The sequence below is a fragment of the Dama dama genome, chromosome 20 (genome assembly GCF_033118175.1).
Source record: "Dama dama isolate Ldn47 chromosome 20, ASM3311817v1, whole genome shotgun sequence".
NCBI classification, from domain to species: domain Eukaryota; kingdom Metazoa; phylum Chordata; class Mammalia; order Artiodactyla; family Cervidae; genus Dama; species Dama dama.
This window is the reverse complement of record NC_083700.1, coordinates 96823583-96849465: the sequence shown is the minus strand read 5'-3', so window position 1 is coordinate 96849465 and position 25883 is coordinate 96823583. Positions and strand designations below refer to the sequence as shown.

The following is a 25883-nucleotide window of genomic DNA, read 5'->3' as shown; positions in this document are numbered from 1 at the left end:
TGTTCAGCTTTTTCACAGCATGAGCTGTCAGTCCTGACTGCAAACTTTTCTAAGTGGAACTTGTCACCTTTCAGAGCCGGCCGGAGAGACTACTTCTCCCTGAAACTCTGATCCATGGGCTTCCATTTTACCAAATGGAATAATGCTAATCTGAAATCACAGCGCTCAGAATTAAGACAGACCTGGTTGAGATTCCACTCCTATTGCTCCCTAGCTGAATGATTTGAGCTTATGTTCTCTACCCTCCCTGAACCTCAGCTCCTTCACCTATAAAATGGGAGCAATGATTTATATACACAGGGTGGTTGTGGGCATTGCATAAGATGCCCAGTGATGAGTGTTATAAAAACACTCATTATGGACACTGACACACATAGCATGTCAAATGTGAGCACTATTTCCATTCCCTCTTCCCTGCCTCCTCCCCGAAGCTGCCAGACACTTTCTCTGGAAGATGAGAATGGAGATATCTGAAGCTGAAACTGATCTGGAAGAAAGCAGGACTATAAAATACTAAAAGCTGCACTTAGGACCCAATTACAAACTTCAAAAAAGAGCAAAGGGAGCCTAGAGAGGGGACAACATTTACCAAAGATCACACAGCAGGTGTAGGTAGGTAGAGCAGCAGGCAAGCAAGGAGGAGGAGGCAAGGGGGAGTGTGGGTAGAGGTCAAGGCCGAATCCAAGGACAGGCAGCCAAGCAGGAGGATCTCCATTGGACTTTGCCCCATTTCCCATGCCCAGAAGGGCCTGGCATTTGCCTTTCTCTGGAGCCACTCCTTCTGGGTTCCTGAGTTTGCAGTAGTTTCCCAGAAATGCTAGGTAAATATCCCTGTTGTTTACTGAGTAACCAACCCCATAATCAGACAAGGGTCCCCATACAAAATGCTGCCTCAAACTTGGCTCCTTCCATAGAGATGCCCGCCCCCAACAGGCACCACCCCAGACAGACGCCCTCCACAAGGTCCCTTACCAGGGCCTTGCTGGGGGCTGTGAACCCCACCCTACAAAGTGGCTTTGGTGTACATCATGTTGCTCCAAGATCAGCATCTCTTTGGAGAGGGGTTGCTCCTGCCAGCAGCCCCAAGAAAAATGTAGGATATGAACTATTTTCTGTTTGGTACCTTTCTAGCAAAAAAAAAAAAAAAAAAAAAGCCAGCCATGGGTCACCCACTCCAATGCATACTAACCTTTGAAAATGTCCTGAGCTGATGTTCACTCCAATCCTGGAGAAGCTGGAGGCATTAGGGCCAGTGTATTTTGCTACTTGATCTCTTCTTTAGGTTGTATTTTCTTTGTTTATGTAGTTCCCCTCTCTCCTCACTGCCACTTCACTCCCCTCACCCTCAGGAACCAGGAATGTGTCCTTATGAAAGAGGTCTGTCTTCTGTCTTGTTTATTGCAGGTGTGTTTCCTCATCCTAACTAAACTCACGTGTCCCAAGCTCTGCCTCCTCCTTCAAGTTCATGTGAGAATTACTGTGCGCATCACCAGTGGGGAATGCCCAGATTTAGACCTCCACCCTTTACTAATTGACTTTTCAAGACTTCCATCTCAAGGACACTCTAGCCTTGTCATCTGGGACTCACTGATGTCAGAATTCTGTGTTTCTAAGATGCTTTTACTTGCATTGCACCATGCTAGAATTCTGTGATGCTAAGATTCTGTGACTACGGATTCTATGCATCCAGAATTTTGTGATTTTTGTTTCATAAATTTGTCATTGACATGATGACAACAGTCAGAATTCACTTGGCATGAGTTTCTTGTGTTTGTCCTCCAGAGGATGCAAATATCTGCTCTAGGTTCTTATCTCTGAATTCGCTGAAGGCAGAGGAAGAAGCTAGTTGGATGGGTCAAGGGTAGCATTCCTACTTCACCTGGGGCTGCCAGGTATGAGACATGCCCTGGGAAGCTCAGTCTTAGGCCCATGCACTCAGTCCACCCACCTCCCCCAAACCTCTCAAAGAAGGCTGAGCACCGAAGAACTGATGCTTTTGAACTGTGGTGTTGGGAAAGACTCTTGAGAGTCCCTTGGACTGCAAGGAGATCAAACTAGTCAATCTTAAAGGAAATAAACTCTGAATATTCATTGGAAGGATTGATGCTGAAGCTGAAGTTCCAATACTTTGGCCACCCATTGTGCCAACTTATTGGAAAAGACCCTGATGCTGGGAAAGATTGAGGGCAAGAGGAGAAGGGGATGACAGAGGATGAGATGGTTGGATGGCATCACCAATTCAATGGACATGAGTCTGAGCAAACTCCAGGAGATGGTAAAAGACAGGGAAGCCTGGCATGCTACAGTTCATGGCGTTGCAGAGTTGGACACGACTTAGCAACTGAACAACAACATCTGAGGGCAAGAGGAAAAGCAGGCTCCTTTACAGCCCTCCCACCCAGCTTCCTTTCCTCCCTGGACTGCCTGAAGGTCCAGGAAAAGAAAGTTTACTGGGAGACTGGCCTGCTCAAATGGGCAGAGGGGGAAGGTTAAGCACAGGGCAGGGAGCCAGTGGAGGAGATACGGGAGATCCCCAAGGGAGCCCTGCAGCTTTCCCTGAAGGTGAGGAAGCAACAGAGGCCAGAAGTGGGGGTGGGGGTGAGGGCACTGGTAAGGGTGGGGTGACCGGTATTGCATTGTAGGGCTGGAGCTGGGCTTCCGGCCATTGACCCACTGGTGACAAGGGACCTCCAACCTGGCGCCCTAGGGGCTGTCTGGTCAGCCCCTACCCACTGGCTTTGTGCTCCTGTGCCTAAGTCAGGCTCCCAGGAAACAGGAGTTGCCCTCCCAGGAGGGCAGGAATTGGAAGTGGAGAAACTGATCCTCCAGAGCAACTTTCTGGGAGGGGCCATTGAGGCCAAGAATGGGGCAAGAGTTTCTAAGTGTCACACCAGAGAATGGAAACTCTGGGCTCCTGAATTCAGCCCACACTCTCCAAAGGGTCCCAGTATTATAAAATGCTCCCCCAATGAGACCATTTGGCCACACTCCATGCTAGAGGATAGGCCCGCCTCCAGGCCACCTCCCTGTGGTCTAGACCTCTCCTCCAGCCCTGCAGCCCAGCTGAAGCTGCCAAACCCGATTTTCCAGTGGTTGCCCCAGGCTGGGTAAAGCAGGAAGCCCTACTCCAGGCACGAGTCCCTCAGGCCACAGGCACCCCTTCCCCCACCTCCTGCTGTCATCCCCTGCTTCTTCTACTCCAGTGCCACCACCGCTTCCTCCTCCACCTGCCTGCCATCTTCTCTGGGCTGCTCCCTGAGCAGGGGCAGGTGTGGTCTGGTACTACCCCTCTCTGGCCTTCAGTTTCCTCACCTATAGATGGGGAACACTGCACTGCCTCCCAGGGATCAACTGTGGGGACGCTCCAAAGAAAAGAGCCACAAAAAGCAGTGGACCACCAAGTGGATGGTGGGCTGGTACAGTGTTGGGAGCACAGCATGAGGTTCGAGAAGGAAGCAGGGTTTGGTGGCATTCTGGAGCTGTGGTGGTTGGGGTGAGAGGTATAAGGTAAAGGGAGTGTGTCCCTCTGGTTTCCTCAGGTCACCTCTATGAGAGACAGACCATCATCCCAGCCTGAATGCCCTCGTTACCAACTCAGAGCCCTTGCTGCAGCTCAGGGCTGCACCTGTGTGCTCTGTTTAATGTCTGTCTCCCACTGAGCTGCAACTCTAACCAGGAAGAACTCCCATGGTCATGCTCACTGCGCTATCCCCAGAACTTGGCATCCTCCCTGGCACATAGCAGGCACTACTGACCGAGACACAATTTCAGATTGAAAAGCAGAAGGAGAGGCACCCTAGGGGCTGGAGACCAGCCAGGTCAGCTCACCTAACCCAGGCCCCTTCTCCAGGCTGCTATACTGCCCGAGTCTCCTCCTCTGGCCTGGGAGCCTGGTGTTCTCAGCTTCCAGGGAGCCATGACTGAGGTGGGAGAGAGTGAATTGGATTAGTGATCCAGGGGGTCACCTAGACTAAGATGAGGGGGACCATTGGCTGTGGCTGTCTCTGGGAGCTTGAAGGGGAAGGAGAGTTGGGAACCTGGCGGGGGAGGGGCAGTGAAGGAGCCGTCATTGCAGAGGAAGCTAAAAATAGCCAGAAGAGATGATGTCATCCGGTTCCCACAGCTAAGCAACCCCCTCTCTCTCTCTCTCTCTCTCTCACACACACACACACACACACACATACACGCACACGTGCACGCACACACATCCACACACAATCTCACAGCCTCAGATACACAGAGACACAAGGGTGGGCATGCACACACACCCCCACTACACACACACTCTCTCACATAGGGGAAGGGAGGCTTCTGCGTCCCAAGGCCACAGGGGCAGGGAAGTCTGGTGAGTGTGTTTGCATGAGTGTGTGCCTGTGCTGGCATGAGCAGGATTGCATATGTCAGTCTACATGCTTGTGTGCTGTAACCAGGTGCATGCATGTTTGTGTGTGTGTGCTCATTTGTAGGCATGTGTGTGTGTTGTTACCTGTGTCAGGTGGGAAGGTTTATATGTATTTGTGTCAGTGCATATATCTGTTTATAGGGGTGTACTTGGCGTGTACTTGCATGCAGGTGTGAATTTGTTACATTGTTTATCTGTGAGTACCAGTTGTGTTTATATGTCTGCATGAGTTCCTGGACTGTGTCACATGTCTTTATATGCGTGGGCATCCTTGTGGGCTTTGGGCACTAGCTAGTCAGCCTCCAGCTCTGACTGGGGGTTCAGCACCTTCCCCCAAACCCCAAGAAGCCTCATCCTCCACCAGTATAGTCTGGGCACGGCATGTCAGTGAATTCTCTGCCCCCCCTCCCCCTCTCAGGTCCCACCTAGTCTCTGGCAAGCCTTAGAGTGGAGGAAAGCAGACACAATTCATTTTCTCCTCACAGGCTTCCCAGGGGGCCAGGCCAGAGGTCTCACAGTTCACTCCCACCCCCACCCTCCTGGAACTGGAGCCAGACCTCGGGACATTGGGACACTCACTCACTTGTGCATAAAGTGACACATGAGAGACAGTCCCTCACAGTGTTTCCTGCCTCTGAGACACAAACTCCACGGAGACACACCCCACAGAAACCCAGTTACACCCGATGACACATGGGCGCACATGCAGAAATCCAAATGGAAAATCCCCAGGCCTGAGTGCTTAGCACCCTCCCCCTTCCTGGACACTAACTCAGTCTCGCCCCACCCCCAAACGCCCCAGCTCAGCTGTTAGTCCGGGAAAATACCAACCTCAGAGAATGGTTGTGGGGGCTGAAGGTGGTGCACCCCCTCGGAAGCTAACCCTTTCCTACTTCCGGGTGACCCCATTCCCCCCTCTTGACCTTCATTCCTCCTGGTGGAGCAGATGCCTGCCTCCCTGGCCCATTCATACCCTCACACACGCACACCTTGACACACACAGCTGGCCACAGACACACACTCATCGCAAAGGCACACTCAGCCACATCTGCTTCAACCTCCATTCTCTCCGTCTCACTCACACTGACCCTCACAGCACACAGAGGCACATACACCTCACCCTCAGGCACTTATTACACTGGAGCAGTGCAATCTGTCTTTCATGCCATCTTTTTCTGATTTACGCCTCTACCCTTCTCCCCAACGACCCAGGTCCCTATACCTTCCAAGATGTCTACGGAGACCTTCTTCCCTGTTCTGATGGGAGTGCAAGGCAGGAAGGACCCCCACCTCATAGGCCAGAGCAAAAGCTGAAGCCAAAGATGGTATGTGTTCTGTCCTTGTTCTGTCCTTCCAATGTCTTCCTGTGATGCCTGCTACTGCCGCTGAAGCCTATCCCTGGGAGCATTCAGCCCTAGCCCTGCCCTCATACCCTCTATAGTCAGCTGGAAGCACCTGGGAGAGGAGGAAAGTAGTTGGAGCAGAAAGGACTGTATTTGTCTGCTGTTCACTGCCCGTGGCCCTGAGGAGATGAAGGTCCGGAGCCAGCCAAGCTTCTGGACTAGTTTCTGGATGTTTCTAGAGGATCAGAAAGCTGCCAGGTTGACAGAGGTGTCTGAGAACTGAGGAGAGGAGAGAGAGGAAAAAGTGTGAGGAAGCCCCACTGCTCTTAGACTCTCCCATTTTCCCAAGCCATCCACTTGAGCCAACATGTCCTCCTCCATTAAGGCGCTCAGCCTCTGGGGTGCCTGCCAAGACCCCACCATGCCTTGGGGCGATAATTCACAGAAGGTGTGTCCCCTAGAGTGCCTGCACAGGGCTCACGTGGGTAGGACTTCAGTGGCCCTGTTTTCCTCCCCCACGCCACCCCACCCTGGCTCAGGGCCCTCAGCCCACCTTGCGGTGGAAGGATCAACACCCTGGTGGTGGCAGTTTGGGTGTCGTTGATATCCGTGGCCACAGTGGCAAGATTGGTGGTTACAGTGGTGCCAGCTGGGCCTTGCCGTTTCTGCCGGTACCTTCTGCGGCTACACTTGAACATCTTGGGAAAGCGGGGCCGAGGCCAACCCACGCCTGGCCTACGGTAGGGGGACCTTAAGCCCCCGGGCCGAGGGGCACGGACAAGCTGAGAAGGCCCCATGGGCGCAGTGAGCTTCTGTAAGGTGCCTGATGGTGCTACTGACCAGGGCAACGAGGCCTCTATGACATACAGAGCTTGTGTAAGAGTGATGCTCTTTATTATAGATCCTGGTCCCCAGCCCCTCCCTAAGGGTCTGACTCCCTCACAATTCCCTCCAGAGATCCAGTCCCAGAGACAGAAAACTTCAGTTTAGCCCCTTGGGAAAAGAACTCTGAGTAAAAAATTCACTCCCTCACATTTCACTCATCCAATGTTAATAATATTAACATTGTTTACTGAGCACTTACTATGTGCCAGCTATGGTGCCAAGTCCTTCACAAACATTACCTCATCTAATCCCACAACAACCCTACAAGGAGATTCTATCATTATTCCTATTTCACATACAGTCGATTATAATTATCCGTGGTTCAGTTCAGTTCAGTTGCTCAGTCGTGTCCGACTCTTTGCGACCCCATGGGCTGCAGTACGCCAGGCCTCCCTGTCCATCACCAACTCTTGGAGTTTACTCAAACTCATGCCCTTCGAGTCAGTGATGCCATCCAGCCATCTCATCCTCTGTTGTCCCCTTCTCCTCCTGCCCTCAATCCCTCCCAGCATCAGGGTCTTTTCCAATGAGTCAACTCTTCACATGAAGTGGCCAAAGTATTGGGAGTTTCGGCTTCAGCATCAGTCCTTCCAGTGAACACCCAGGACTGATCTCCTTTAGGATGGACTGGTTGGATCTCCTTGCAGTCCAAGGGGCTCTCAAGAGTCTTCTCCAACACCACAGTTCAAAAGCATCAATTCTTCGGTGCTCAGCTTTCTTCATAGTCCAACTCTCATATCCACACATGACTACTGGAAAAGCCATAGCTTTGACTAGACAGACCTTTGTTGGCAAAGTAATGTCTCTGCTTTTTAATATGCTGTCTAGGTTGGTCATAATTTTTCTTCCAAGGAGCAAGCATCTTCTAATTTCATTATTCGTGGTAGTTATGTTCTAATACAGTCACCACAATCATGGTATTAGCAACTATCTAGCCAATGCTTCCAGGAGAAATACAGGATTAAATTCATACCAAGCTCTGGTCACAATATCTTGTCAGCTAACCAATAACCTAATTTATGTGTGTTTCTATTAAAGGTGCTTCATTTAAAATATATTGATGTCATTAACATTGAACTCATAGTCGATAGCACTATAACATGTACCTGAATAAAGTTTATCCAACACAAGTATTTTCTTCATAAGGCACATGACAGTCTTCTTGTACTTAGGAACACTAGAGAGCACTTCAGCATTATGCTGGAGGGGGGTATTTAATAGCAAAATCACTGACAAAAAGCACATAAATGCAAAAAAGTGACAGACAATAAGTAGGCCACACAAAGAAGACTCGTTTCTATTATGAGAGCTGAAACAAGAAGGCAGAGCATCCCCTTGTTCAATCTTATCTGAGAACAAGCGTGTTGGACAACTTGAATTTTTTTGCTGCTCTGCACATGTACATGAATGGCCACAAAAGTGCCATGACTGTGCTCTGGAGTTACAGATCATTTTATGAGTGGGTAAATTCACAGATGTGAAATCCATGAATGACGAAAATCGACTGTACAAGGAAACCCAGGCTTAGTTAAGTGAAGTCACACAACTAGAGGCAGGCAAGGATTCAAATCTGGGATGGCCAAGGTCCAAAGCCCAGACATTTAACTCCTGCTATTCTGCAGTCAAGGCTTCCCAAATGGCTCAGTGGTAAAGAATCCACCTGTCATTGCAGGAGACACTGGCTTCAATCCCTGGGTCGGGAAGATCCCCTGGAGGAGGAAATGGCAACCCACTCCAGAATTCTTGCCTGGAGAATCCCAAGGACAGAGGAGCCCAGTGGGCTACAACCCATGGGGTCACAAACAGTTGGACACAACTGAGCAACTGAGCACACAGCACATTCTGCATTTATTCATTCATTCAGAAATGTGCACTTAACTTCTATATCTCTCTTTCCCCATATTGAAAAAGCAGATGAAAAGAGAATCTTATAGGATTATTGTGAAAAGTGAAAAAAAACTTACGATGTAAGTTACACATTGAAAACATATCTGTACAAATATTCACGTTAACAGCCTTCCTCTCTTTCCTGTCTCTTCAGCTGCCTCCTGCCATTATAAAAACAAATTAAAAATCTTCCACCCCACACCCCCTCTGGCTGTGACTCTCCTTGTTCTGAACTTTTCACTCTGTGGTCATTCCCTTATGTCCCAGAATGGGAAGAAAAATCTCATTTTTAATCTCGTCTTAAAATCCCGTAACTATTCTGTTATACAGATCAGGAAATAGAAGCTCAAATACAAGTCTAAGAAATGCCCCCAGGGTCAAACAGCTAATAAGCAACAGAACCAGGATTGGAGCGCTTGGCTTGAGTGACTTAAAAGCCAGAACTTTCCCAGCAGCCGACATCAGCAGCTGGGAAAGGACTCGTGAAGATGGGTAAAACAGAGAGCTGTAGAACTTTCAGGGGCAGACAGTGCTTTTGTGGGACCATGGTGCCCTCTGCTGGCAGGAATGGAAGGGGTGTATACAGAATGCTGAGAGGACTGAGGAGAGAAAAAGTGTGGGGAGGGAGGAGAGGGAGGAAACACGCAGGGAGGGAAGAGATGGGTTGGAGTTTCGTGGAGGGAGAAAGAGGAAGAGTTGTTTGTTTGCCACTCAGAGGAGGGGGCAGAAAATGCCAAGCCTTGGTTACTTCCTTGAAAGCATGTGTGGGCATGCCTGTATGAGAGTGTGTGTGTGTGTGTGTGTGTGTGTGTGTGTATGAGAGTTTCAGTATGTACCTCAGAGGTTGCTCTGTGGATTGTCGCTAGGAGTCAGCCCACACAGAGTTCACAGGTGTGTGTGCCTGTGCAAGTGTGCATTCGAGAGCACTAGGAGTTGATGTGTGTATGTGGGTGTGAATATACAGCTTGGGCAGGTGTGTGTACCTGCGAGCATGTAGGGTGTGTCCGGGCGTCTCAGCAGGTGCAGCTTAGGAAGCAACTGTGCCTTGCTGTGGAAGGCACACGGTTCTGGGGGGCTGCTCACCTCAGCCCCAGACAGCTGTCTTACTCAGATCAGGAGGGGCGTTGCTGTGGTTGGCGTTGCCAGGCGGAGGCCTGAGGCTGCTGGGGCTGTGGGGAGGAAGCGGCCAGCAGCAGGGGGCAGCAGGGGCAGGCCAACGGGGGCGGGGGGGGGGGGGGGGGGGCGGGCAGAAGGAGCCTTTAAAGCTCCTGCCCCGCCCACAGGTGAGCAGTGCCGTGAAAGCCAGCGCTGCCTCCCGCCTGCTCACTCAGTGGCTGTTCCCCCGGAGCTGTGATCCCCTCTGGAGCCTCAGCAGATCCCTCTTGCAGAACTGACTACCAGGACCCCTGACCAGGTGATGGCATAGGATAGAGACTCTCCTGCGAAGAGAGAGCAATCAGGTTTGGGGAGCTGAAAGGGCCACGGGGAGGGTCCTGGAAGAGTCTAGGATTGGTCTGGGGTGGGGGGAGTCGAAAGTCCAGGATAAGCAGGAGCCAGGTAAGGACATGGAGTGACCCTGAAGTGGGGGAATCAGGCTTGGGGTGCCTGTGGGATGGACGCAGGTAGGATGTTAGAATGTCAAAGTGTCAGGTGTTAGTAGAGGGCCTGGGCAGTACAGAGGGTTAGGGGTGTCAGGATGGGAACTGGGGAAAGTCCTGAGGCGTCAGAGTCCAGAGGCAGGAGAAACTTGGTAATTATGTGAGTCCAGGATGCTGGAGTCTGGTATGTCAGTCCAGGCTGGTGGAAGCGGGCAGGTAGCGAGATCCTAATTCCCACATGTCTGCCTCCCAGGAGCCACCATGGGGTGCTTCAGCTTCATTAAGGTCATGATGATCCTCTTCAATATGCTCATCTTTGTAAGTATGGAGGTTATGGGTTCTTTGGGGTTCCCTACAGGAGTGGGCCTTAACCTGAGTAGAGCCCCAACCGAGGAATAAGAGATTGCTATGTCCATACTCTTCCTGAAAGTTTCTCCTGATGATGAGATGTGGAAGTCTCCCCGAAGGCTGAGTCTTGGTCCCAGGAGCAACCTAGCTGCCACACAATTTGGGGTGGAGAAGTTTAGGGGCGTCCTCTCCTTCCAGGAAGTTTCAGGCTTAGAGCAGGGCAGGGTAGGCTAACAGCCTGGGGCCTTGCCGGGGGGCAGGGTTTTGCCCAAGCTCACCTATTGTGGAAGGAAACTCAGTGGCCTGTGTATGATGGGGAGCCAAAAGCTGAGAAGGTCCAGAGATATGGGAGCAGAGTTTCGGCTTCAAGCAGAATTTGTTGTATTTATTCAACAAACACTGCCTAAGACTCTGTGCCCTCAGGGATCTTGGGTCCAACAGGCCAGATAGGCGACCAGTTTTCCACAGTATATGTGGTCTGAACACAGGGCCTGTTGGAGGGGCTTGAACCCTGCCTAGTCAGAGAAGACTTCTAGAAGGAAATAGCTGAGGCTAGGAATTTGTGCATAGTGAGGGGGTTGGTAAAGCATGCAAAAAGACCCAGAGGCAATGAAATCAGATATTGTTCAGAAAACCAGGAACAGACTGTATAGGGCATGTTTGAGGAAGCTGACCAATGAGGTATGAATCTAGAGATGGTGGTGAAATTGGGAAGAAATGGACAACATGGACAAAGGACAAAGCTCTTGGATGGTGGCTGAGGTTGGAGGAAGGGGCTAGGGAGACAGAGGTCTTGGAGATGATGACCACATCGCCTCTCCATCGAGAGCAAACCTGGTGGGTAGTTCACCAGCAGCCATGTACCCAGTGGACTTGCAGCTCAGGATATTTGGAAGTCATGTGCCCATAGGTGGTCATTGAAGCCATGGGCAGGGTGAGCACATACAGCGAAACTCAACTTGTCAGGGATAAACAGAGAAAAGGCCACCAGGAAGCAAATGGAGAAAGAGCATAAGGAAGCAAAGCAAGAGAGCAAGGTGTCAGAAAGTCAAGGAGGATACGCCCATGGCTGAACACAGGTTGTCACCAGAGACCTCGAAGCCACAGGAAACTGGGTGAGAGTAAGCAAAGGATGAGGAAATGGAGACATGAAGTGTAGGTGAATTTGGAGGAATTGGGCTGGGGGTGAGGACACTCTCTGACGCTAGTGTAGTACGTGCCTTGGGCTTCTTCTCCTTTCAGGGAATTAGCCTTTATCCCTGTATCTGCAGAAGGCAGCAGGATTGCAGGGCTCTGGATCACAGCGGCTCTGGCCTGAGGGGGTTAAAGGCAAATCCGGTTTGGTTTCTGGCCTCTGTTGCCCAGGCAGGGCAGGCCTCCGACTCCTTGAAATCTGACCCCGCAGGCTAGAAGCCCGGCTTTGTGTCCTGGGGCAAACACGCCTGGATCCACCCACAACCTGCCACCTTGCTCCTGGTTCCAGCCTCAGTTTCCATAGCCGGAAAGTGGGGACTGGACACCTGGGTGGTGTCAGGCTGATTCACCCACTGAAGCCCTGGATCAGTGAGGCTTTGCTTGAAGAGCTATGGGAACTGGGCAGTGCCCTCCTTTCCAGTCTCGGCCTCAGGATCCCCTCTGAGGTGGGGCAGAGCCTCTAAGAGCTCTGGCTGTACTCCATCTCTGGTGCCTCAATTTCCATTTGTGTGGCAAGGAGAGATCTAAGCTCGTCCTGGAAGGGACCCAAATGGGGGGCCTTAGGGTGGGTGTCCCTTCTTACCATTGCCCTCTCCAAGGTTAGGAGCAGGTGTAAACCTCAGCCACGCCTCAGTTGCTATAGTGACCGTTGAACCTGCTCAATGCTACCACCCTCCTCTTTCTGCCTATCAGAGAACCGAGGTGTTCCAGGCACCTATAACCCAGAAGTGAAATGGGGGGAGGTGGCTTTTGGGTGGGGGTGGGGGTGGGGCAGGTGTTCACCTGCTTGTTTGTGCTTCAAGCTATGTGGCAGGACCCTGGCAGCAGTAAGGGAAACTTTGCCCCTCCCCCACACCCTGTGGCTATTTCTGGAATCCCTGGTCCCATTTACATCTGCCTAGATGTGCAGTCTGGTGCTAACTGCAGTGTCCCAGCTCCCATCTTTCTGGCTCTAAAGATGAGCCAGAACTCCCTACAGGATGAGTTTTTGGACTCCATACCCAATAAATGGGAAAGTTTCTTATCTCCCATCTTCCTAACTCAGCTGTGTGATAGGCAGCTGCCTGGCAGCGCTGTTTCAAAGTCTGCCTCTCTGTCCCCAGCTGTGTGGCGCAGCCCTCTTGGCAGTGGGCATCTGGGTGTCGGTTGACGGACCATCCTTTATGAAGATCTTCGGGCCGATGTCATCCACTGCCATGCAGTTCGTCAACGTGGGCTACTTCCTCATCGCAGCCGGTGCTGTGCTCTTCGCTCTTGGTTTCCTGGGCTGCTACGGTGCCCAGACTGAGAACAAGTGTGCCCTCATGACGGTGTGTCAAACCCAGCTCCACAGGCCCATAACCAAAGCCCAGGGTCCCCTCACCCTTGACACTAGGCCCTGGGGATCCCCAAACCCTGCTCTGGATTCCAGGGGTCTCAGCAAACGGGGCCCCTGCCTTGTTTTCATGTGGGGAAGGGCAGAGCACGGTTAGGGTAAGGAAGGCATGAGAGGCTCTCTCTCCCTAAAACTCAGATCCCTGTTCTCCACTCAGTTCTTCTTCATCCTCCTCCTCATCTTCATTGCTGAGGTTGCAGCTGCTGTGGTCGCCTTGGTGTACACTACATTGGTGAGGAACAGGGATGGGGCAAGGGGGTACCATTGGGCAGAGCCCTGAGAGGGGGCCACGCCCTCCCCACCAGGCTGTAAACACTGGCCTTCCCCACCCAGGCTGAGAACTTCCTGACGGTGGTGGTGGTGCCCAACATCAAGAAAGAGTACGGTTCCCAAAAAGACTTCACTCAAGTGTGGAACTCCACCATGGAAGGGGTAAGGTGGGCTGGGGGAGACTTGGGGGTGGGGAGAAGTAAGCAAGGCCCCTCTGATCATCTTTTCTTCATCTCCAGCTCAAGTGCTGTGGCTTCACCAACTATACAGATTTTGAGGGCTCGCCCTACGTAATGGGCAGTGGTACCTTTCCCCCATACTGTTGCTATGACAGTGTCAACCGCTCGCTCGTGGAACCCTGCACCAGTGTCAATGCCCATAACATGAGTGTTCAGGTAAAGGTTGGCCCAGGAGGTTGGGATGCTTTAACGGCCTCAGGGTGCTGAATGAGAGTGGGAGCAGCTGCTGACTGTAGATGCTCTCTCCCCTCCCCCAAGGGATGCTTCAAACAGCTTCTCCATGACATCCGAACCAATGCAGTCACTGTGGGTGGTGTGGCAGCCGGAATTGGGGGCTTGGAGGTAAGGAGAAGAGCTTGGGGCAGGATATCCTCCACCCTGTTTCAGGGCTGCCTGACCCATCTCTGAGGCCTCTCTGGAAGAGACAGACTTCTAACAAAACTTCACGATCAGTGTCTAGGGGGCAGGGAACTAAAGTTTAAGGAACCCGGTATGTCTCTTCATCTCTCCCTGTTCCTTTCCCACCAGCTGGCTGCCATGATTGTGTCCATGTATCTATACTGCAATCTGGAATAAGTTGGCTTCTCCTTCCACCACTGCTGCTGTCGAATGAGAACTGTGAAGAGGCAGTGATCAGGGTGGGGACAGGATCTAACAGTGTCTCTTGGGCCGGAGTTGACCTGACTTTGTTCCTCTGGACTCGGGGCCAAATGGACACCACCCCCTTCAACTGGAGCCTGACATTTCCTTCTATTGGTGGGTTTGGGGTCCTCCTATTCCAGAGCCCCTAAGGCAGCCAATCCTCGTACCCATTCCTCCAGTCTGTCCCTTAAACACTTGATACCCCCTTAGAGCAAGGGAGGGGCGGGTGCTCTTGGGGATCCCAGTACTCCACAGGGGGGATTAGAGAAAGGCAGCCCATATCATGAGCATATACAAAATCAGCAGTTACCGAGCGGATGTGTAGAAGGCATTTCAGGACTCATAAACCCATTAAAATGTTTGTCTGGACTCTGTGTATCCTTGGGGAGAGGGACCTCAAACTTGGCTACACTGGCCTCAAACTCCTGTGGGGTTGTTGACTCAGAGGCTCCTGGAAAGGCAGCAGAAGGGAAGTAGCATGGAGGTGGGTGGCTATTTCTCACCTTCATTTGGATTGCAGACCTGGAAGGGAGCTTAACAAGAATGACCAAGAGGACACTGAGGGAGGTGGTGGGGGCTGGGCCAGTCTGCAGCCCTATAATGTGGGAGGACTTTGGCCTGAAACTACCCCTTCCTGGGTAGGGGCACTGGACTGGAAAACTATGAAAATAACAAGCTTGTGCCCAAATAGGGGGCAGGGAGACTAAAAATACTGCCAAGACAATGGAAGAGGGTCATTGCTTAAGTTCTGGGAAGCCCTCCAGAAGCCCCAACCAGGGCACCCAAGCTGCCTACCCTTCCCAGGCAGGCAGAGCCCCGCACCTGTCCCTGCTTTGGGGCCATCAGAAAGAATTTCATTTACTCTGTCTTGGTCACCCAGTGCCCTATAGATATGATCTCTTATTTAGTCTTAACTACCCCCATGTTCCAGAAACTGGGCCTAGAGAGGCCAAGTGACTTGTTCCAGGCCCACAACCTCCTGTGAAAAGCTGGGCCTGGATTTGGGTCCAGCCCATCTGACTCCTGAGCCAGGTGGGGTCTTGGCTGACATGGCAGCATGATTCACTTTTAAGTCACAACATCCCACACAACCATCTGATCACTGCTGCAGAAGAGAGAGCACTAAGGTGGGGGGCCATGGCCAGAGGGTATAGTGTCTACCTCCAAGCCAAGTCCAGCCTAGCAAACCAGTCCTCCTTGCCTCCCTTTGACCCTTGGATCCTTCTTCCCAGGCTTTACTAGGGCAACCCAGAACCATCACTTGTCCTGAGTCCAAAAAAGAACTGCAACCTTGCCAGTGCAACACAGTCCGAGCTAGTCTTCAAAGGCCCAGATCAGGAGTCTGCTGGGGAATGGGCAGGTGGGGCACTCAGTACCCACCCCACCTCTCTGTGCCTCACTCTGCCCCACCCCCAGGTGCATACACAGAGGCTGCAAGGGATTTGTTTGCCCTGGGCGGGCCTCCTCCACCTCATTATGGGTTAATTGCTCCTCTACCTGGCTTTTGTGGCACCTCGAACACTATCTCTACCTCTGGAGGCAAACACTGAAGGCGTCAAGGTGGCGAGAAATGTCGGAGCCACATACTGCCCCTGCCATCACTAAGCAGGGCTCCAGGCACCAGTGGCAGAGGCAGGGGCAGAGAGCTGGTGACAGGGCAGAGTTCCTGCCAGTTCCTGCCTCCTTGGCTAAAGGCTCCATACAAGGAGCTCATCCGGCTCAATTTACAAGGGCTCTGCAGGCAGACCCCTTCTCAAACTGTCCTATACTCACTTTCATGAACTTAAGTCCTTCACAGATTCCCCAAATGCCATGCCTTGGGCTTTATCAACTACTCCTCTGGATAATCTCTTCCATCTTCTGGCAGACTTGCATGATTTACATCTTCCTAATCTCTGGATCACTGGTTAAGAATCCAATGAAAATGATTGCTTTTCCCTGGAAAAATGCTCAATTATGGAATCTGTATACAAAGTACCCTAAGGGCCACAGACATCCTTGTTCTTGTGTCTCCATCTGCAGTGCACTCCTCACTTCCTGCATGAGGGACATTCAGCTCTGTCTTGCCTACTTCCTTCCCACATGCACTACCCTCACGTGCTCTCCATCACCTCCTCATCCCCAGCTATTCCATTTTGCTCTCTCTTGCTCCATTTCTGGGGACAGGTGCTCAGGCCCAGACAAACTAGGCAGGAAACAGTAGGATGGTTAATTGAACAGTAGGGATGGGGCGTGGGGTGGCTGCTCTGAGTTCAGTCCCAAGTAGGGGGCAAAGGTCAGGCTCAGTTGTTCTAGGGTGGACCTTAGGTAAAAATCTTGGAGTTTGAGACTCGGGCATCCCCTGGTGGCCAAATGGCACTAGTGGAAGTCGCTCAGATGTGTCTGACTCTTTGTGTCCCCATGGACTATAAAGTCCATGGAATTCTCCAGGCCAGAATACTGGAGTAGGAAGCCTTTCCCTTCTCCAGGGGATCTTCCTAACCCAGGGATTGAACACAGCTCTCCCACTTTGCAGGTGGATTCTTTACCAACTGAGCCACAAGGGAAGCCCAAGTGGAAAATAAACCTGTGGAGGATAGTAAAGAAAACTCACCATCTATCATGACCATTCTCTCCCCCACCCATCCGTGTGTGTCTCTCTCTCTCATACACACACAGTCACAAGATACATCCCCAGAGCTTTTCTCCTTTTTTAATCAATGACCACCTTATCCAGCTTTGGAAATCTGGACAAAGAGGAGGCTGAGAAGAGGCCTGGTTCAGTGTCTGAGGGTCTCTGAGTGAGTCTGCATCAGCAGGTGGGCCCCAGGTGGGCCTGTCCATGGGTTGGGCACAGCAGTTTCCTGAGTAAGAGCCTGCCCCACCCTCAGGGCAGCACCCCAGTCCAAAAGAAAAAAAAAGAATCAAGGCCCTCCAGGCTTCAGCTGTTTCCAAGGCCCTCAGGACAGTCAATAAATATGTTAGATTCTGAGTCAGGCCTGGGAGGAGGGAGTATGCAAAGGGCAGGATGCGCTGCCCAGGGATCCCAGTGATTCCCAGGCACTCTCCTGCCCTTTCCCGACAAGGAAGTAAATAAATAGACCTCCAACTCAGGAACAGGGGTGTTGGAGCAGAGGAACCCTCCCCTGGGAGTTAGTAATTAAGTCTCATGTTAAAAACAAACCAGAACCAGCCCCTGCCAGTGTCTACAAAATCCTACAGGATTGGGTAAAGGGCTAGCCTGCCTGGGGGTACACAGTACCCAGCCCTGCATGTTCCTGGAGGAGGTCTCATGTCTGTTCTGCAGCTCCTGGGCCTCCCTCCTCCTTTGGGGGTGACTCCAAGAAAATTGGGGTGATTGATGGTGGCTTCTTCATCCTGAGAAAAGAATAGGAATATGGACAGGGAAGCAGTCATTAGTTACATCGCCAAATCCCATGAGTCTTCCATTTCCCGGGACAGGATAGGGTCACTCACGAGTACGGGGAGGCTGGGACCCCCACCACCAGGAAGTGGTTCTTTTTCCGAAACAGTCTCCACAGGCCCCGGTGGTTGCCACGCACATCCAGGTCCCAGATTCGGAGGCACTGGGGAGGGGGGGGCGGTGGCAAAGGCATGGGTCAGAGAGCTGTGGTGAGGGCCCAGCTCCAACCCCCTCAGCAGCCATCTCAATCTGCAAGAGACAGCGCCTTCAAGACTATGGATTTGTGAAGGGGGTTAGAAGAGAGGCTCTGAGAGTATGAAGAGAAGGTTCTGAAGTACAGGAGTCCAGAAAGGCTCCCTGTATCTTGGCAAAGGGTATTCCTGGGGGAGGTGTGGTATTGGAGCACCTTGGCAAGCTGAGTCCAGGTGGTGAAGTCATCGTCCTTCTCCATCCGGATAAAGGCCACGTAGGTGTGGCCCTCTGTGTCTGGCAGGAAAGAGTCTTCACAAGGGTTCTTGCTGTGGTCCAGAACCTCCGCTTCGCTGCAGCAGGGGGCGGGAGAGAAAGGCCAAGACAAGGCCCACCTCGTGACTGTGTCACACAGGCCCTGTGCTTTTAATGCTCTACTGTGGCTATCTTGAACTTCTTAATAAGTTTTGAACAAGGGACCCTGGTTTTCATTTTGCATTGGGCCCCACAAACTCTGGGGCCAAGACTCCCAGTGTTTGACTTCTCCTCACTCTCTGACACATACTCTCACTGCCCTCAGCCATACCTGAGCAGCCTGTGAACTTCCACTTCGTAAGCGTCCTTCTTCAGACTGAGGGAGAGGGAGAACCGAGTCAGGGGAGAGGATCAGTCCAGGGGAGGGGTAACCCCTCAAGGGATCACATGGGGATTGGGGGCAACAGGGCTGGGGTAAATACACAAGCCCCAGGGTGGAAAGGGCCTGTCAAGTACTGGTTATCAGGACTCCTAGATCTCCCCTTTGTGTCCGCAGCCTCTACCTGTCCACGTTCCTCAGCTGGACACCTGGAACTGTGTTGAACTTGTGCTTCTTGAAGTAGGCCTCCTGGAAGGGATGTGAAGGTAAAAAGCAGGGCCTTACCCTGGCTGGCCCACACCTGCCTGCTGACCCACCACATATCCACAAGACCCACAGATGAAGTCCTAGACCTATAAAAGTCCCTCTAATTTCCTTGTCTTCCACATCCTCTTGGCAGCATGCTAGTAGCTTTAATCTGGCTACACCATTGCCAGAGAGTTCACAGTGACATCTCATGCTACTGGCCCCTGAGCTGGTCCTTGTCTCCAGTGGTTCTTCCAGGCCTGCTGTTCCAGGGCCACAGAAGCTGGGAATGAGGCTTGCAAAGTGACAGGTTGGACTGGGAGGGAGGGAACTTCATGACTAAGGAGCTGAGGGTGAGGGAAAGGAGGTCACTCTCTGCTCCTCTCAGAAATGAGTGGGGGTCTTATAGTAACCAGCCTCTGAAGGTGCTCCTGGCTTCTAGGAGGTTCCAAACTGGAAGCTGTCCATTCCTTCACACTGGGTTCTCTCAAGGTCTCCGTGGCTATAACTGGGGAGTGGCCCTTCGGACACAGCCATGAAGGGGTGGGGACTGGGGCCCTCCCTGTTCACTTCAGGCTGAGGCTTCAGCCTCGGCACTTATAAGGATAGGAGAGAGCACAATTCGCAGGGCTGGACGAGTGCATGGCTGCAGAAATACCCTCCCCACACCCACAGTCTAGTGCTAAGAATAGCAATAATAAAAATAATACCAGCTGACCCTTATATAATGTTTACAGTCCAAAGCATATTACTCATACTAACTTCTTTAAGTCTCACAACCCTGTGAGGTAGGTGGTATTTTTATCCTCCTTTCTCAAATAAAGAAACTAATACAAAAGGTAGTTACTAATAATTTCCCAAAGCCAACTGGCTAATGAGTGGCAGAGCTGAGGTTGCTCCGGCCCATGCTCTTGACCCATCTACCACACTGTGCCCCCCCGCCCCAACACCCCTGCCTCCTACTCACATGGAAGTAGCCATTCATGTTGAGGCCAACGATGCCGAAGTGGTAGGATCGGGACACGTCAGGGATAATGCACTCTCGGCCTCGGCGTTGTTCTGGCATCCGCATCCACATGTCCCAGTCCCAGAGCTGGCAGCGTGGAAGACACTCAGAGTTAAAGAGGTTTGAGCTGGCAGGGGATTCCAGCCCACTCACCCTTCCCTGCCAGGGCACCTTTTCTGGTGTGGGCCACTTGGGCTCAAGCTCTTCCTTGTACAAGGACTTCCTGAGCACCCAGCCCAGCCCGGGCATGGTCTCCACACGGTACAGCAGTGCTGGGTCCTCCGCCGTGTGCTCATAGCCCTGTGGACAGGCGGCCATGAGAGGAAGTGTTAGCTTGGGGCCTCTACTCATCCCTCAGCTGACTCCTGGCTGCTCAGCCTACCTGGTCATTCCAGGCAGAGATACAGTACAAGCTGTCGTCCTCCTCCAGCAGGTGGATGGATTGGCTCAGGAAACTGAGAGGCAGGGTCCAGGGGTTCAGAGAGGGGCAAGGACAAACCCAGTCACACAGTGATGCTGGAAGAGCTGGAGATGGGACTCAGGAGTCATGCCTCCTTCCACCTTCCCCTCAAACCCCATTCATCCCTTCTGTTTCCATTCATCCTTTCTGCTCTCTCCTCCTGCCCCAACACCAGCCAGCCTACCTTTGCTCAGGCATTCCCCCCACTTTGGAGCCTGCTTCCTCCAGAAAGCTTTTTAAGAGCCCCCACTGGAGGGAGGGGGCTTCCTCCCTGGAGACCCAGTCAAGCAAAGAGGCCCCATGCAGCTTGGAGCTTCATGGAGGAGCACCCCTCTCACCTGAAAAAATCCACAGCAATGTCGAGGTCCTCTTCCAGAACCACAGCAAACTTGGCTTCCTAAAGGGTGAGGGGGACAACATGAGCCCTAGGGGGCTTTCTCATCCCATGTCGCTCCCACTTCCATCCCACTTCTCAGGCTGCACTGCCCCCATTTTTCATATCAGGAGGATGAGGCCCAGAGAGAGGAAGAGCTTGCTATATAGTAAGACCAGACTTATGCTCACTTTCCCCCTCTAAGTCCAAGAGTTTTCTCCTTACTACTCACCGGAAACAGGTTGAAAGTGGCAGTGAGGCTGGCCTTGTAGTGCTGGGTGGGGAGTAGGAATAGGGCACATGAGCTTTGGGGTGGACAGTGGAGCCAGGTGTCCGCCCCTTCCATCCTTGCCCAGGCGGTACCTGAGACACTCGGGCGTTCTTGATGCTGATGGGAGTGTGCTGGATGCCCCTCAGACCAAACAGCGCCACCACATCCATCGGCTCCTAAGGGGCACGGCCATCATGTGAACCCCCCACCTCAACTCCACCCCCGGCCCACCTCTGCATGTTCTGTCTCGTCAAGCCCTGCATGTTTCACAGCCCTTGCCTGGGCTGTCTCCCCTGCCAGGCCTCTGTGATCACTGCTACTCAGTACCTGCAACCCTGCACTCTGCTCTGCCCAAAGCCCCCAAGCCCCACTCACCTCATAGTAGCCATCGATGAAAACTGTTATCATCTGGGGAGACACCCCCTGGGCTGAGAGTAGAGAGCGCAGCATCCTGGGGAGCCCATGGATGGATTAGACCTCTTTGTCCCCCCAAATCAGGACGCCTCTGTACTTACAGATGGGCCCCAACTCCCCACGTTCACCCACATAGGTGAAGGGACCCAGAATCTGTTGCCTTTCCACCCACCTCAAGCATTCTTCCTGCAGGTACATGAGCCTAGGGTTCCCACCACTGGCAACCTCCTATTCAGTGCTAGATACAGCCCACTCCCGGGCTCACCTGTACAGGTAGTTGGGCCGGTTCCCCGCAATGACAGCTACAGGCACATTGAGGACCTTGTTGTCTGGGAGCTGAGGGAGAAAGAATGTTCAGCTCCTGGTTCCCTCCCAGGCTGGGGCAGGAAAAGCCCACCCTGGACCTTTCCTTGAGGTCCAGCAAGCTGGGGAAGAGTCCAGGCCTCACTGCCCAAAGCCCCACTCACAGGGTCAGGGCTGAACTCGATGGGTGTGGGGTCCTTGCAGCTGCACACGCTCCCATAGCCCTCGACTTTGCTGCAGAAGCGGCGGCGGCGACGGTTCAGCTCTGTGTCTGCCCAGTGGCACTCTGCCTCTGACAGGGGGGAGATGAGGTCAACAGGATGGGAGAATGAGGCCAGTGTGGTCTGGAGAACACCAGACACCCAGTGGAGAACGAAGCCCTGTAAAGAGAACCCAAATGCCTACCCCCAGCCCAGGTACTGCCCTGGAGCCCAGCCCCCACTGACCCCACCTTCAGCTGAGCTCAGCGGCACATCTGTCTTCAGCAGAACTGGATCCCCCCAGGAGGAGAGGGCAGGTGACTTAGAATGTTTCTCCCCAAGCACAGGACCTGGCAGGCGGCAGAAATGAGGGGCAATGGGGGCCCTAGATCCAGGCTCTAGTTCTGGATCTTCTTCCCGTCTCCTGGCCCAGCTTCATCCAGCCCACCACCACCAGCTTCAATTGGACCTCTACCCCACCCCATCTCCTGAACTTTTGCTCCTCCCAGGCCCTGAATACTACAGGGTGGATGCCTATGGTGCCGGCACCTCCTTTTCGTCCCACGAAGGCCCAGGTGTCCCTCCAGCCCAGGGCAGGGCCAGCCTGGCTGCCTAAGCTCCTCAGCAGAGCCTTGGCGGTGTCCTTGAGGTGGAAGGAGCCCTCGTCCTAGGAGACCAGAGAAGGTGATCAACCTGACTGGCATAGCTCCAGGAGACTTGGCCTCAGGGAATACTAACTACAGGTCAAGCACCATGTAAAACCTTTTACTTAGATCAGCTCATTGAATTATCACATCCCAGAAAACTGAAGGCTTAGATTCTGAGACTCACTCAAGGTCACCAGGCTAATCAGTCATTACCATGGTCCCACACAGTACCCACCTCTGTTCCCTGCTACCTCCCTGCCTTCCCCCTACTACCTTCTCCACCCCTCCCCCATCTTGCTCCAGCTCCACTGGCAGACTTGTTCCGCAAGCAGGCCAAGCACCTTTCCAATTAGGGGCCTCTGTGCTTGCCTTTCCATCTAGAATGCTCTTTCTCCAGATATTCACATGGCTCACTCCTCACTTCTTCCAGCTTTCTGTGCACACGTCATTTCACTTACAGAGGCCTTCCCTTTCTAAAACACACTCCATCACCCTGTCTCCCTTGCTTAATTTTCCTCTCCATGTAAGTTATTGTTTTCCTGACATTATAGATTTATCTGGCTGCTTTCTGTTGATCTTGCCCTGTGGGTATAAACTCCACTAACAGGGACTAATATTAAGGGTAGGGACTCTGTCATGCTCTCCACTGACAAAGCTAGGATTGGAATCTGGTCACCTTCCTCTAGAGGCTTTTGCCACTCTGCCATATTAGGGGCACGAACCCAGGGCCACAAGCAGAGTTGAATTAGGGGCTTTGGGAATGGGGCCAAGGGCGAGTTACTGACCTTGACAGTGCAGATGAGCACTCGGCCAGGTGCCACCATGTTGAGGAACAGCACCATGGCCTCATCCTCATGAGGTGAATAGGTGTCAAACACCCGCTTTGCCATCACATGGCCCTGGCAGGAGACACACCTCTTGTGCGTTAGTGTCACCAGCAAGGAGGACTTAGCTCCGGCCCTCTAGGTCCCCTACCCTTAGAACCTCACCGTGGCCTGGTTGAGGACGATGACATGGATGCCCCGGCCCTGCTCCTGGGCCTCATCCTCCAGCACCTGCAGAGTAGTGGAGACAAGGACAAACTCTTCATTCTGGCATTTGAGGTCTCTCTGTCTTATGGGCACTTACAGCAACAGCTGCATGAAACAAAACCTCCCCTCCTTCCTCTGCCTCTGGGTCACATAGTTCTCTTCAAACCCAGCTTGAAGGCCACCTCTTCAGGAAGTCTCCATAGTTCTCCCATGAAAAGAGATCCCATCTTTCTACAATCTGCTCCCACTGTCATGACTTTTAGAGCCCTTGACTATCTCTGCCTCATGCTGGAGCTGTCACAGTTTATCAGACTGAATCCCTCAAAGTAGGGGCCAGGTCTGGTTACCTCTGGATTCCCAGTGTCCAGGCCAAGGCCAAGGTCAAAGAAGGCAGTAGGAAGTAGTTAGAAAAATAAATAAATCAATGAAGTAACTGCCTACTAATATTAATTATCACTTTTGATAATACCCGCTACATATGATATATTTCACATACTTTACACTAGGCACCAGCCCACTCACCGTGGTGCCGTCCACTGCCACATACACTTTGCTGCGGCTTGAGTATACCTCCACATCCAGGACACGTCGGGGACCACTGCCTCTACGCCGTGGGGGCTCCAGTCGGCCCAGGGCCTCATCTGTGATGGTGTGACAGGTCTTGGAGATGGTCCCTCCAGCAAAGTCTGGGATCTGCCTGCCATTTCAGCCTGAGGATCCCAGGGGACCTCCCTCCACCACCAATCCCAGCCTCAGTCTGGCCCTACCATAGTCTTGTTCTGGCTCCAGGTCTTCACTGGCCTCACTGATAGCTCGTCTTGTGTCCAGGATCAACTTGATGTTGACAATGACGGTCACCAGTAGAAAAAGCACGGCTCCTGTCTGAGGGGAGGGGCGGGGATGATAAAGAGGGGTACCCCCTCCAGATCACTGAGGGTCTTTCTGAAATGAGAGCTCTGGCTGAAGCCACGACACGGGGAGAACCTGGGTTTGCCTGTCCTCCCTCTGTGTGACCAGTTCTACTCCCCCAGATTGGGGTCCAGTTTCATGACCACCTCCTTCAGAGGCACTCCCCTTCCATCAGGGCGCTCCCTACCCAGAACTCCTGTATTCTTCCATTGGAGGCCTTGAGTTCCTTGGTCCCCTCCACAATTAGTTCCTAGAGATGGAGCCAGTCCCAGAGAACCACACGGGAAATCAGAAGACCTGGGTCCTAGCCCTGCCTGTCTGACAGGTGTGTGCCCTGGGCAAAGCCTTCCTGATCCAACTTCAGCTTTGTCAGAAGCCTAGGAGGTTGTACCTGGGTTCTGATTCCAGAACTCTGGGCCCGAACCACTACCTGGTAGGGACGGGAGACAAAGAAGTTTCCCTTCTAGGAAGCTGCTGCCTCTTTCTGGGGTGGGGCCAGCCAAGGTAGGTCCCGTGACCATAGCCTAGGCTGGGGGCAAAGCTGAGTGGGAGCCCCTGGGAGTTTGGGGACACCTCTATACCTGACAGAACCTCCGCAGGGCCCGCTGGTTGGTCAGTTTATACTTCCAGGTAAGATACCAGCTCCGCTTTTTTCGCGCCCCAAAGGGCTTGATGAGGGGGCTGGGTTTCCAGTCGTCCATGTCGTATTGCGGGGGTCACCACTGTCCTGGCCAACCCATGCCTGCAGGAATCTGAGGAGACCAGAGGGTCACATGGGGTAAGGTGTTCTTCCTAGAGCCTGATGTTTTCTTAGAAAGATGAGGGAGGACCTCCCAGTAATTCTTCCCTGCAGGCATCAATGCTCTGTGACCCAGGTAAAGTAGCTCAACCACTCTGGAAAGGAAACCTTCAAAGGGGTCAGAACACCTGGAAACTCCCCTGGGGCTGGGGAAACTGACAGGACTGCTCACGGTCCCAGGGGTGGAGGCCAAATAATCGACTCTCAGGGTCATCAGTCCCTGAAAGAATGAAGCCCCAGGCATTCCTAGTGCTGGGGTGAGCAAAGGGCAGCGAACCCCCAACACCACCATTCTCTACCCGCTTCGGCCCTCGCCCCCTCCGATCTGGCCTTGCTTTCTTCCTCCCGGAGCTCGGGGCCACCCGAGCAGTCGGGGGATCCGCCTGGGACACGCCACCCCTCCTGGACCCCCGTCCAGAGACACTCACATCTCAAGGAGCCCGGGCCCCGTTCGGGCCCCACTCGGGCCCGCACAGCTCGGCCCGGCGCGCCGCGGCCTCCGCCTCCTCCATGCCGCTCGCGGCCCCGCCCCGGCCCGGCCGGCCCGCCTCCCCGCTTCCGCCGCCGCCGCCGCCGCCGCCGCCGCCGCCGCGGGGTGAGAGGGCGGCGGGCGGCGCTTAGGGCGGCGGTCCGTGTCAGCTGCCCGCGAGTCCTGCTAGTGCTCGGTCCCTCGGATGCTTTGCAGCCGGCTGGCCGGGTGGGCGGCTGGGGGAGAGCCGCTTCCCGGCCCCCAGGACCGCGTGATGGCAAACCCGATTTGGGTCGGAGTCCTAGAGCCTTGGACTAGACCTCGATGCGCGCCAGGGTCAGAAGGG

At 53.1% G+C, this 25883-nt stretch overlaps 3 protein-coding genes and 1 long non-coding RNA gene across 5 annotated transcripts in view; 1 reads left to right on the top strand and 3 right to left on the bottom strand.

The window, feature by feature from the left end:
• LOC133040331 (uncharacterized) overlaps positions 1–1403 on the bottom strand; it is a 32850-nt gene extending 31447 nt beyond the window's left edge. For both annotated transcript variants that reach the window (XR_009688949.1, XR_009688950.1), the window contains exon 1: positions 1190–1403. This is a non-coding gene — a long non-coding RNA (uncharacterized LOC133040331). The remainder of the gene's footprint in view (positions 1–1189) is intronic.
• A 4577-nt stretch (positions 1404–5980) lies between these two features.
• Positions 5981–6542, bottom strand: P3R3URF (PIK3R3 upstream open reading frame). Its single transcript, XM_061122022.1, has 2 exons — positions 6299–6542; positions 5981–6024 (listed from the first exon to the last, which is right to left on the bottom strand). Exons 1-2 carry the CDS (start codon positions 6540–6542, stop codon positions 5981–5983), a joined length of 288 nt encoding a protein of 95 aa, XP_060978005.1.
• A 3243-nt stretch (positions 6543–9785) lies between these two features.
• Positions 9786–14544, top strand: TSPAN1 (tetraspanin 1). Its single transcript, XM_061120055.1, has 8 exons — positions 9786–9931; positions 10369–10433; positions 12761–12967; positions 13190–13264; positions 13366–13464; positions 13542–13697; positions 13800–13883; positions 14070–14544. The coding sequence occupies exons 2-8, from the start codon at positions 10377–10379 to the stop codon at positions 14115–14117; spliced, it is 726 nt and encodes a 241-aa protein (XP_060976038.1). The 5' UTR covers positions 9786–9931; positions 10369–10376; the 3' UTR covers positions 14118–14544.
• A 2313-nt stretch (positions 14545–16857) lies between these two features.
• On the bottom strand, positions 16858–25598 carry POMGNT1 (protein O-linked mannose N-acetylglucosaminyltransferase 1 (beta 1,2-)). Its single transcript, XM_061122016.1, has 22 exons — positions 25497–25598; positions 24851–25021; positions 24128–24242; positions 23883–24001; positions 23319–23384; positions 23115–23228; positions 22232–22349; positions 21934–22032; positions 21647–21774; positions 21445–21515; positions 21141–21216; positions 20858–20941; positions 20727–20768; positions 20460–20518; positions 20044–20116; positions 19833–19961; positions 19623–19748; positions 18594–18658; positions 18362–18406; positions 17993–18128; positions 17640–17749; positions 16858–17540 (listed from the first exon to the last, which is right to left on the bottom strand). The coding sequence occupies exons 2-22, from the start codon at positions 24968–24970 to the stop codon at positions 17453–17455; spliced, it is 1983 nt and encodes a 660-aa protein (XP_060977999.1). The 5' UTR covers positions 24971–25021; positions 25497–25598; the 3' UTR covers positions 16858–17452.
• Between the last annotated feature and the right edge of the window lie 285 nt (positions 25599–25883).